The following is a 13,192-nucleotide window of genomic DNA, read 5'->3' on the forward strand; positions in this document are numbered from 1 at the left end:
CCGCTCGTCACAGTGGGGACGCGAATGACGCGACGGCCGTTTACAGCGCGCTCGCGCGCGCCAATGATGAGTAGGGCGAGGCGGCGGCCCCAGCTTCTCCCGCGCTTTGGACAGCGGCAGCATTTCTGCGCGAAGACGTCACCAACTTCCCCGCCAGATCGACACTTCCACGCCCCTAGAGAGCTACTTCCCACCCTCCTAGGCCTGGCAGCCGCGACCAGGACCATTCAACGCCCGTCTCGAGTCCCCTCGTCCAATCAGAATACGCGTCGGCTTCGTACTAATTCTTCTGCCAATAGTGGTGACCGCAGCCTTTACCACATGCGACCAATAAACAGGCAAAGACGTATGGGCGCTGGCCAATGAACGGGCAGCGCGAGGTCAGAGGTCGCGGCGGCCGCGCCGGTGTCCCCCGTCTCTCCCCCTGCTCCAGTCTCTCTGAGTTAGGCAGCCATGGAGGAGCAGCAGCAGTTCTTCCTTCTGTTGGGCAGCCTGCTCAGCCCGGACAACGCAGCACGCAAGCAGGCCGAGGTGAGGCGCGCTGAGACGCTCAACCAATGGGGAAGCAGTCCACGTGCGGATGAGAACCTTGCGAGCGCCGGTAACGGCCCTGCCCGCGTGTTGTTCTCCATCCTAGTGGTTTCGGCACAACCCCTGTGTGATGCCCCAAAGCCTCTGAATAAAGCATTGCAGTTGTCTGTACTCCTTTCTAGTTGTCAAGTGTTTTCGAGTCATGTGACACCTTCAGTCAGTTCTGGTGCTTTTAGAAGGAGAGCACTTTGCATTCTGGGACTTGTGGTTTCCAGTTATAAGCAGATCCTTTAAAGTAATGGTTTTGTTTAATAAGTTGGAACTGGTTGAAGGTTTACATGAAACCTCGCTGGCTTGGCACCTACGAGCGATACAGGTCCACTTACAACTTGTTGAGGGCCCTTCTGTCTGTGCGGGACACACTTGTACGGCAGACGGAGGAAGTAAGCGCAAGTCCAAACCTAACGTGGACGTTGTCTGAAGCATTCTTTGCTCATGGGGTGGGGGCGCCTCCGTAAAGGACATGGCTTGGTTGGTTGAAGCCGGGTGAGAGATTCTGTTCCTCAGCGTTTCGTACTATTTATCAGTGGCTTCTAGGGGTGTTGCTTTCGCATCTTTCTGCAGGGACAGTCACAAGATCTGTGTATTATTTCGTACACTCAAAGGTGACAGTGACGCTGCTTAATCACCTATGCAAGTAAAATATGGGTCCACCCCGTTCATTTTCGTTATTTGCATATGGGGATCCACCCGATAACCCTTGGTTCACTGTATCCAAACAACGATAGGCGTGCTATCTTTAAAGATGTTTAAGCTCCAATTCTAAAGCAGAACAACAAATATGACTCCTGTTCAAGAGATTAAACTGTTATTATCGCATCAGTTGAGTGGAAGAAGAACACGGCAAAGTGATTGATGACAATGGTGAACGTTAGCGCGCTTTTGCTCATTACACAAAGAATCCACCACCAATGTTGACTAAGTAGCAAAACACTTTCAAAGCAAAATTATTAAAATTTCGAGTACATGTCCTGCATTCTGACAGTCAACAATGTAGTACGTCTTCATCGGGACAAAAGTAGAGGAAGTAACGTCACTATCACAGGATCACAGAATAATCACGTGTGACCTTTATACATTTTTGACTGCCATAGTGTGGTACCCAACTTGTACTGGACATGAGTCATTGAGCCTGGAAATTGTTTTACTGTTTAGTCAATACTGTTGATGGATTATTCTATGTAATTGGCACCAGCGCACTCATGTTCACCATCGTCACTAATTACTTTGCGCCGTTTTTATGAAGCTCCTGTTTCAGTTGATTTGACAGTAATTAAATTGTTAATCTCTTGCAGTTGAGTTTATTTTATTTTTTATTGCTTTGATTTTTAATCTTAAAAATCTTTCCCGACCGTTGTCGTTATTTGCATATAACTACACGTCGTGCCAGATCATTTAAAGTGTCCACTTCTGGCACATATGTCCAGATTTACGGCATTTGTTGGTAGCCGGTTGAATTACCCATGGCATGGTTGCATTTTGCCTGCCGACCCATAACCAGACAGGCTCATGGGCGGTACACTTCTGTAGTAGATGCTCACTCGTTGGTCATGATCTGCTCGAAAATAAAAAGGCACCATTATAGCGTATACTGGCCATTACAAATCTTGGCTAATGTATAAAGAGTGATTTAACTGGTATGGTCAGAGTTTACATAAACGTTAAATATGCGGATAGTGTTCAAGGGTTTAGGACCTCAGTTGAGGCATCCTTTTAAACTGCTTCATTCAAAGCGTGTCTGAACTCCGGATGTTGATCTACACCAATGCATAACTTTCCTGTTTGTTCGCTTCTTTCAACTCGAACAAGCTCGTCTGCCCGCCTTTTCAGCTTACTTTGGTTAAAGCGTCTGCGGCTTCCGACCCGGGGCCTACCGTTGGCTGGCCACGCACACTGCTGTCACGTATAGGACAGTATGTCATTACTCCCACATTACTGGTATGGGTAACTTAGTATGCAATTTGTAAGTCATCTGATGAGAACTGGTCCCAGGAGATACTGTGTATTCAGCTCATTATTTTCTACTGTTAATCTAGGTATGCACAGTACAGAAAAATGTGCTGTGCCTTTCTTTTGTAGGTGGCTTTCTTTTCGCTTTGCTTGGTTTAGTCATAAATTTGCGTTGTTCATGTAAGGTTGAATAATTTCCTCAAAGCTGAAGCAAAGCTAGGAATTACGTTTATGGTTTAGTCCCGTCTTCACAACTCAACAAGTTGAAAATATAGGGATGGATTGTCAGTGTGGCACGACGCTGGCTGTCTAGCCTTGGAAGATTCCATGGATTTTCTATATGATTTGTACTGGGTCAGTCATTGAAAATGGTTAGGAGCACACCCGTCTTATGTTTTATTTCTTTGACCGAAAATGCTCACTTTGTTTCAGTAAGTGTCAAACATGTGGAGCCCTCTACTTTCCGCAGGCAGAACTTTTCTCCATTATCAGCTAAAACTTTCCATTCATAACTTTGCATCAGAAAAAGGTTTTGTGATTGGTAATCTGGGTTAATTCCGTCCCCTTTGAGGCGTGCTTAAATCTATTGTTGGACCTAGCAGGGTATCTCTCTTGAATTGAATTCAATTCCATGGTTTGCATTTACCGCAGCCTCCCACCGAGAGTGGCTGCTCATGGTCTTTTATCAGCGTTCACCCCACCAGTGGTCAGCAGTTCAGCGCTTTCTTTTATAAGGCTAGAGTAACTATTGTTTTCAGTGACAACAGTGTCCTAAATAGGCTGGCCGACTTTCTCCAATTACAGTATTTAGCATTAAGAATATTTTTACTGCTTTAACACTGCCTTTTTGAGTGAGGCTCCAGAGACGATTGAGGAAGTATGTGCTGTCTGCTAAATATAAATTGTTCTATTTCACACACAGTCCGATTAATCCATGCAAATTGCATTTGTGTGTATGCTGCCTTACGATGTACAGTGAGTGGTATTTGTTCAGTACACGCGTTTTGGTGTGCTTCTGAAAGATTGCTGTGTATTGTCACTGGATTCTTTAATTCTTCCCCCCCCCCCCCCCAGTTTATTTTTTTTAATTTCAGTTCGTGTCGGACCTTCAGCCCTCCTTCAGTTACGACAGTGTTGAATAATTATACAGGCCTATTCCATTTACCTATAGTTTCTATTTTCTTTTTCATTCTATTGAGATGCTGTTGGCACTTAAGGGTTTTACTTTTTAAGGTAGTGGATGTTTTAGTGACCATTTCTTTCTTCATTCATCACATCCGGCTAGGTATCTCAAATACTTTTGAATATGGTGTGTTTATAGGTGTACTATACGGCATAATTTCGTTGCAACTCAGTTGAATGGTCTTTGGTAAGACATTGAGCACATAGTTTCAAACACTTAGTTTGAATTGCGTTCACTTTGGAGATTCATTTAAAAAGTGTTTAGTTAGGTGGGAAAGTCAAATGTGGGCTCTCGCCATTGCTACAAGGTACTGTTAGAACCACTTTGCCCTAGCTCCCGGATTGGTGTTAGAATAGCAAATCTGATCATTTAGAACAATGGCACGGAAAGGGCAGATGCCTAAGTGGTGGCAAGGCCCTGGTTGGTTAAAATAGTTTCATCTGTAATTTAAAACTAAATGTAAAATGTACAGTTAATAATTAAATACTAAATTCATCACTAAACGAGAAAGAACCCGGATTCAGCTTCATATTCTGCACACAGATTATGGGTTGACTTTGGAAGAAAAGTGACAGTGTGGCATTGGCCCGTTTTCTTGGCTTTATTTCTTTTAATTTTCTATCTACTCTAATACGTTTTGGATCTGAAAATGTTGGTTCTATTTGTGCTGACTTTCTTTCACAACGAAATGATTATAAAATCTTTGCTGTATAAGAATGTTTGTTTCTGCATGGTTGCACACTGTAAACATGACTACATTGAGGACGCAGCGTGGGCTGCACAAACTTATTACATATTTACATACATTCTTGGTAAGAGTTACTCCCTCTGCCGCTTCATGGATACCCATGGTGTCCACTAATTAAGTCATTGGCATTAATAGAGTGTTAAGACTGTAAACGCTGTGTTGACTTCTATTAGTTTTCCTGCTTTAAGTTTTCCTGTCGCCTCCGCAGCAGATAACAGGCCCTGGAAAGGACAAGTGTGTGACACATGGTCAACTGTGTAATGTCACTGGAAGTCCGTTGCTGCATGATGTCGCATAGCTACCCCTGGAATTTTGGGTAGACCATTACCTTTACAATGTGGTCAATTTTATTAAAACGTTTTAGATGACTTCCAGTTGTTCTGTGACCAAGTCAATTCAATTTCAAGTCTTTATTTCGATTTTCAATCATAAGACATCATTAAAATATTATAATCATTTTAACAAGCATTTGCAATGCAATAGGCCTCGCATTTACGCGACTTTGAGCTATTGACATTGCAAATAATAATGCGTTTTTTGTTTTTGTTTTAAAACCATAAATAAAAGGCATTGTTATTTACAATGCCTATAGCTGAAACTCTCGTAACTGCGAGACATTGCATTGCACGCAAACCACAAACAACAGAGGTCGATTCTGCACTATGAGAACTACAGTGACTACTAGATAATAGGGCTGCGCGAAACAGCATAATGTTTTTGCACGAAATTTCACCAAAATCCATAAATGCTTTCATAGCAAAAAGGGGTTTGCCAAAATCTCGCATCACTGTTTTTTTTTTAAACAAGCGGGCACCTTTTTAACAAAGGTCTTGCAAAGTGCAGGAGAATGGTTAAAGCAGAATTTTTCTTTTGGTGAGACGTTTTTGTGCAAATTAGTGTTCTGTGTAATTTCAATAAGCATGAATAGAATTTCACCCAGGCCTAATCTTAACCCTAACCTACAATCGTCACGGCTGGAATCCTGCCCCGAAACAAAAGCTACAAACTGCACAGCTGGAGTTTAGGATCCATTTACTGGCCTGCAACCAACTTCACTGATGAATTTTAAACTCTTAAGCAAAAACACACAGCTGGATTTCACCTCCTGCCCCCCAAACAGACCTATATTCGTAAATGGATTTTATTATGAGACCCCAAACAGCAACGTACAATGTTTACCAGTGGTTTGCAGCGTTGTCATTGGCTTAGGGCAGGGGAGGGAGGCTGCCTGCGGCTGCTTCCAGTTGTAGGACGACACAGACAACGTGGGATGGGCAGGCAAAGGTAAGGTAAATTAACGTTACATTTTTTTAAAAGAAACTCCGAGTCATACCGGCCGCGACTGGTCCCCATCACACACATCACTGCTGAGTGTCAGACCACCAAATACTAATTTACTAACAAAACTGCTGGATGCCAGAGCCACAAACACAGACCTACACACATCATCAGCAGATTCTATGATTTAAATCACACTGAGGTGCTCCTAAGCCACCAAGCATTCTATAATATATATATATATATATATATATATATATATATATATATATATATATATATAATTTTTTTTTACAGAGTTCTATATAGCAGGAACTTGACCCGCATCGGGTATCGGAGCGCTTTACATAGCACCAGTTGCATTACACGAGGACACATTCATGTTTGTTAGGCACGGGGAGATTAAGTGATTTGCCCAGAATCGCAGGATGTTCAGCGTCATTGCCGAGACTCGAACCCAGTTCCCCAAAGTCGAGGTCGACCGCCCTAGCCCTTAGGCCAACTCCTCTTCTATGCATTGTCTTCGCCTTAAATGGCATTTTCTTTAAACCTATGGGTGAGAACCATATGAACCAAACAGGATATATGGACTCCCAAAGATGGCACAATAGAGCTTCACCACACAGTTTATCCTCCTTTCGGTTCTTTGCTTCTCAAATACTCTAGCTTTTGGTTTACTTTGGCTGTAACGGTTCATCCATTAGTGATTTATCAGTATTTGCTACTATACATGCACCCTGGTCAGCCGGCTGGTTTTTATATTCGCAAAGGCATTTACCTAGCTACATATGTGGGAGGGGGGTTGATGGGAACGAAAGCCTTGTCTCATCTCGCTGTGGACTTTGTGCGCTGTAGAAGCCTAACACGATTTGACAACATTTGCTGGTACACCAGTCCGGGTGCACAATGTCTGTCCCCTCGTTTCTGCTGAGCCAGGACATTCATGTTTGTGTGGTGAGTGCTGCCGACAGCCTTCCCCTTCCCGTGCAGGCCGACCCGTGCTACAAAGGCCTCCATTCATCAGCTCCACTTCTTTTGTAATGCGCCGATGGGGCTAGGTGCTATGGCGTTACTGTATGGGTGGGTAGAAAGGCTTAACAATTAAGCTGCATGTAGAATCCTGAATTAATATTTGCCTCGGTGAAATGTTAATTTCACTGGTGACATTTTAAAAAACTGCTTTGCACAAAATGTAAAATTTCGCATTACGCTATTTTGCACACTTTTTCTTAAGCAAGCACGCATTGTGCATAAAAAGGTCTCATAAAATATCAGTGGGAGACTGTGTTTGCACAGAAAATGCATTCTGTTCCAGCAAGTCTCCTCATAGTGTATTGTGGCAAATGTTCTGCAAGTTGTGCATTCGCAAAAAGAACAAGCGCAGCCCCGGCGAGCCTCGCATACAGGAAGGGGCCGCGAGACGCGCTCTGTGGTGGGGGAGGGGGAGGAGCATTGAGGCGCAAAAGTGAAAGCAGGCTGGCTGGCGAGTGGTGTGCGATGTGCGCGCACCATGACGAGAGGGGAAAGCCATATGGCGCCTCTGCTCGTCATTGTGCGCGTAACCGCACGCCCATCGCCAGTGGGCTGAAGCGCTTCACAAAAGCGGATTGCATGGTGGCACGATGCACGTGATTGGGCGCGTGCTCGCCATGCAATCCGCTTTTGGGAGCACTTTTTGGAGCCCCTTACTATAGTCTCGCATAGCTATTGCTATCGCAATAGCTAGGCGAGACCTAAAGGGAGAAAAAATTTGGATCCATCGTAGAATGTAACGTACATATCAACTACAGTTATAAATGCACATCTCATTGTTAATAAAACATATAAAATATTTTAAAAGCTTATAATATAAAAGGAGTTTATACAAAAAATGACTGAGGTATTCACGAGAGACGTAATTTACGTGCACGAATTACCCATATCCAATGGAGAAATTTTGCAACAGCGATAATCACAGGTTGGGAGGCATTAGTTTTAAGACACCGCAAGGCCTTACCACCTGTCCGGAAGCCCAATTGAAGACAAATAGGTTTAAGCCAAGACCGCCTGGGAATTTTATACTCCGGACAGATAAATAAGATATGCGCAATACTTTCCCGTTGTGTAGGACAGAAGGGACAGCCAGGGTCAGGGCCTTCTCTCCATTTAGCAACAAAGGAGTTAATAGGAAGTGTGCCCACCCTAAATTGGTGGTATCTTTCTGTCCTCCACAACTGTAATACAGTCCCAGTAGCTTTCAAAAAAATCCGCAGTTAGTGACGGACCTATGCATGAACAAAATCGTTTTGCTGAGACCACACGCCAGTATAGATCTTTTAAGATTTTCCTAGAGGGAAAAATATGTGCTGTTGGGTCTTCCCATAAACTGGCTAGGCCCATAGCAGAGTAAAGTAACTTGACCTCCCGCATCCATGAAATGTTTTGCGCCTTATCAGCTCCTCTGACGTCCAGAAAAGCCCGAGCATACTGTGAGAGTTCTGGGGTAACCCAGAGTCTCCTCCAGTATGCCACAGGTCTATATCGGGCAATATCCTCTAGACGTTGGACACCTAGGTCATAAAAGAGGGGAATCAGCGGAGTAGATACGGGAAGACCTGTAATTACACGTGTAAACTTATTTTGGGCCCTAGTCATCGGGGTGAGGTTACTTAATCCCCACAATTCTGCACCATAGAGAATTGCCGATCCTATCTTTACGTCATATATTTTTAGTGCTGGTATCATTGGCCTGGTATATGAGGAATGGAGCTCTTTTATTAATGCACCAGTTAACTGTGCATGCTTTATAATCAACTGGGTAGTGTGCGGTTTCCAATCTAGCTTTGATGCAAGGGTTATACCCAGGTACGAAAAAACCTTAGTCTGCTCTAGTTTGACCCCGTTCATTTGCACATTTCCTCTTATGTATTTAGAGTTCTGTAAAACCATGAACTTCGTCTTGCTTACATTTACTATAAGCCTGTGGTCTTTGCAGAAAACCTCAAACACATCAATGGCTTTTTGTAAACCCTGTTGAGTCTTTGAGATTAATAGTGTCGTCTGCAAACATCAACAGAGGGATCAACTTGCCATCCAGCTTTGGAGCGTCGGTAGGATGTTGCTTAAAATAGTTGATCACTCTGTTGATGTATAAAGAGAAAAGGGTCGGGTCTAGTACGCACCCTTGGCGTACTCCCCTGGCAATTGGGAATTTATCTGTGACACTACCCGATTGGTTCCATCTAACTTGGGCAAAATTATCCTCATGAAGTTTCATTAAAAAGGTCAGAATGTCAATTGGCATACCTTGATCTTTAAAAGCAGCCCACATTTTTGCTCGTGGAACCAAATCAAAGGCTGATTTAAGATCAACAAAAGCTGCAAATAACATACCCTCCCCCCCCCCGCCCCCCCAACAAAACCACCCGCCAATATATTAACAGGAACCTAAAAACTTGGTCTATGGTGCTTGTGTGACAGCGAAATCCTGCCTGGAGTGGTGACAGTACTTCCTCCTCCTCAATCCACTCTTGAATTCTCTGCAGGACAAGCCTAGCGACCACCTTCTGTATGCAGTCTATCAAGCTTATGGGCCTATAATTTCCTGGATCTGAGCGCTCTACCTTTTTATAGATCGGTATGATCTGGGCGCCCTTCCAGGTGTTTGGTATGGGTGATCCATTGGCTAGACATTGAATGTATGGTGCCCAAAGTTCCTTATCATGCGTTAACAGGTCAGCTGGGACCGAGTCCAGACCTGGTGCTCTACCTCTAGGAATGGAATTCAGTGCCTTTCGCACCTCAGTTAGCTCAAACTTTAGGGGAATTATATCCTTAATAAGGGAGGTAGAATCTTTACTTGTCCCGCCGTCCATTTCAGAAGATGCAAACTGGGACGCGTAGTGTGAAACCCAGAGGTTAGGCGGGACGTAGTTTATTGGTTCTTCCCTTTTTATCCCCCTGCCCCACTTAACCATATCCCAGAAGGTACACATTGATCGTTCTTTACTAGCAGAGTGGAGGTCCCTCCAATAATCTTGGTCCCAGGCGCGTTTAGCATCATATTGGGCTTTTTTATAAGCAACACAGGCATTCTTAACACAATCTCTCTTTTGTTTTTACTGCCTCAGTCAAGGCCTGGTATGCAGCCCTACATGATTTCCCATACCATTGATCCTCCTTTCTAGGTGGCCTATTAGATTTAATACGAGTCTGTTTCGTAAAGAAAACCCTGAGTTGGTTAAAAAAATTTGTGTGGATCGTATTTACATTTGCAATAACCTCCTCTTGAGTGATGCAATTTTGTAGGGCAATTGTCGCCGTAGTGGTCCAGTTCCTTATAGTTAAAATCTGTCTCTCATTCCTTATACAATTTGCCCATTTGATACGCCTAGTATCATTTGATTGGACAATATCGACCTTCACGGGAGAAACCTCCTGACTGTAAGATTAGAATAATTTAAACGATAGGAGTAAGGGGTCATGATCACTTTCGACCCTTTCCACTACTGCCATATCCTTGATACTGGGCCAATACTCTTTATTAGTCAGTATATAGTCGATACGGCTTTTTCGTAACCTGTTAAACGTAAAAGCCCCGTGTTTATCAGAAGCAGATCTGCCATTAATTGCATGTAGCCCTTGTCCGATGCAAAGAACCTTTAGCTGAAGTGCGGCCTCTGGCCATTTTTTGATAGGCAGAAGTGTCAGTTGGGGAATATTCCATGTACAATATTCTTCTAGGGTTAGATCAATATCATTGCTGTCTAGAGGTTCAAAGCAGCAGTTAAAATCACCAGCTACTATATTGCCTTTTTTACAATATGTGTCGGAGTAAATCTAGTTCCTCGACAGTGTTTGAGGGCTTACCCCCCGGCATCCCTCTGGCATAAACATTAAAAACAAAAAGGTCCTTTGATCCAGGATACTGAACTTGAATTAGTTGTATATCCATTACTTTTTGAGTCCAGTTGAGTTAAGTTATACCTACTATCTTGTCTGACCCATGTTAAAAGTCCCCCCTTTGCTCTTCCACGGAGGCTAGGAATAGCAGGAACATAAAAACTAAGGTAACCTGGTCTATATTCTAAAGCATTCAACCAAGTTTCCTGGAATAGTATGATATCATTGCTATCAAGAAAATTTGACCAGTCTGATGACACTACCTTGTTTCTGAACCCTGCCACATTCCAGGAGACTAATGATGAAAAAACAGTATCATCATCCCGATTTTGGGTACCATGTAATTCAACATCCTGTAGGCCTCTTTCCCCCTAGTTGAAAAACCTCTTGCACAGGACTATTGATATTGGTTAGTCCACTTGTCTGGGCTGTGTCTATTAATGCAGGGGGAATTGTTTCGTGTGGACCTATGTAGACTCGCTCTATAGGGGTTAACCCTATTGGTTCCTCGTGGGTCCTGATCTTGTCCGTGTGGGAGTCAGTCGTTAATGTCTAGTGAACTCAAAGCCTCGAATCTGTTACTTACTGGTGTAAAACTAATATAAGGGTCAACCCGAAGGGCATGGTCTCTCCTAGTGGCGGCAGTTATGCTGGGTGGATAAAAATACCCCAATGGTAGTATATTTATACGATCTTGATGTATCCTCAGTGATCCTGCCTGCCTCAGAATGTGATCTACCAATTGGGGGGGGGAGGCAAAGTTCACAACAACACAATCTCCCTCCATACCCTTCCTGGTCTTTCCCACCCAGTCCACCCTTCTTATCTTAAAATTGTTAGAGATGTTCACCTAACACTGTTCTGTTGTTCAAAAAGTGGAGTGCTTTATTTTCAAGTGTAGACCAGTGTTCCTCTTTACCATCCAATGTTTTAGGGACGTTAGCCAAAATAATGGAATATGGGCACGCCTCTGGGGAAAGATGGAGTCTTGTTTCTTTTTGGGGAATATGGTCTATATGATGTAAGCTACCCCTGGAGCCTCCACAACCAAGCTTAACTCCACTGGCTGAAGTTAAGATGTTTGATAATTGTGTCGTCTGGGCGGCTGCAGATTCTCTAGGTTCACTCGAGCCAATAGCTAAGCTAGTGGCTGTTGGTATATGAGTGGGAGCACTAGCAGAACATGCTTCAATCGGTTTGATCCCAATTGTGGGCCCCTGTTGGTTTGATACGTGTCTTTCTAGGGCTTGTAATCTACAATCAATTGAATCAAGTTTTTCCATCATAGGGTTAATGAGTGCCTTAAGGCGCTCCTATAAATTCTGACAATTTGTTACCCTCCATGAGGTTATCTGTTACAGATGTTGTTGTATTACCCCCTTCATAGGTCTTGGGGTGATTTACCTGAGTCGTTTGGCTTTCTGTTTGGCAACCCAGGCCAAGTGTGGAATTCTTTTTCCTAGCTTGTTTTGCATTTAGCCTACTACCCTTTGCGGCACTATTCGCCTTCCGCTTCCCCAGCAGATCTTTGGCTCTGATGTCGAGCTCAACCCGTGACTGCCTAGTGCGTGTGTTGGGAGGGGAAGGGGGGGGGGGGAACTATGAATAAGTGGACAGGAAATATTTGTTGTGTGTCACAGGTGTTAAAACATCATTGGATAGTGTAATTGGACTTTGTAGGGATTCGATGGGAGCCTGGATACCTCCTATTGATTCTATTGTTGATATGTGGATCAGGTTGTGACCAAATGGATCAAGTGATAACCTCCTGTCTACAAGTTCTATCTCCTTGGCCACAGCTGTTTCTGCCCGCTTAAGATAGGCATCCAAGGTCCCAGCCCCCCCAGCCCCACCCCCCCTTTGGGATTAACAATGGATTTGGCCATGTAGCAGCTAAATAGTTACTATCACACAGACAAATGTCCTACCACACTGTAGTCACACTTTAGTCGAAGCAATAAAATCACTAGACAACCAGTCGAATATAGAAATTCAATAAGGCTCACTTAGCGATGGTTTTATGTCCTCAGTCCTACTAGAAATGTCAAGGGGCTGGCCCAGCCTGGCCTCCTCTGGCCTCTGACGGCCACAGACGGTCCCGCCCTTGTCCCGGGCTTCTCCCGGCGTGTCCCACGGGACGAGGTTCCGCCTGTATCTTTATTCGCCTCCTGGCGCTCGTTACCAGCGTCGTCGGCGTCCTCTGTAGCAGCGGGGCCGCTGGGAAATGAAGTCCGGTGTCAGCGATCGGCGGAGCGAAGCCCGGCCACAAGGAGACACTCGCTGGGAGATAACACAGGGGAGGGGGGGAACAACGGAGCAAATCCCGGCCACAGGAAAGATTTTTCAGGAAGGTTTCAAGTCAGTCTTGGTCTGGTATAACAGTCATGATGGAAGGAAAAAGGACTTTGAGTAAGATGTGACTGCTAGAATACCCTCGGATTGCAGTCCAAAAAACAAAGTGGTCAGACCTAAAATATAGGTACATTAGCCAAGAAATCTTAATTTTAGCACTTTAGACAAAGGCGTAGTCTGCTGTTCACCTGTCCCGCCTTTTCAAAATT

The 13,192-nt window shown here is 44.1% G+C and overlaps 1 protein-coding gene across 1 annotated transcript in view; it reads left to right on the top strand.

Moving 5' to 3' along the window:
• The first annotated feature begins 373 nt into the window (after window positions 1–373).
• The window catches only part of IPO5 (importin 5), a 614,356-nt gene continuing 601,537 nt past the window's right edge, over window positions 374–13,192 (top strand). The window contains exon 1 of the mRNA XM_085622105.1: window positions 374–531. Within this exon, the coding sequence (XP_085478231.1) occupies window positions 454–531 (78 nt within the window). The 5' untranslated portion in view covers window positions 374–453. The remainder of the gene's footprint in view (window positions 532–13,192) is intronic.

This window comes from Triturus cristatus, chromosome 8 (assembly GCF_964204655.1).
Source record: "Triturus cristatus chromosome 8, aTriCri1.1, whole genome shotgun sequence".
NCBI classification, from domain to species: domain Eukaryota; kingdom Metazoa; phylum Chordata; class Amphibia; order Caudata; family Salamandridae; genus Triturus; species Triturus cristatus.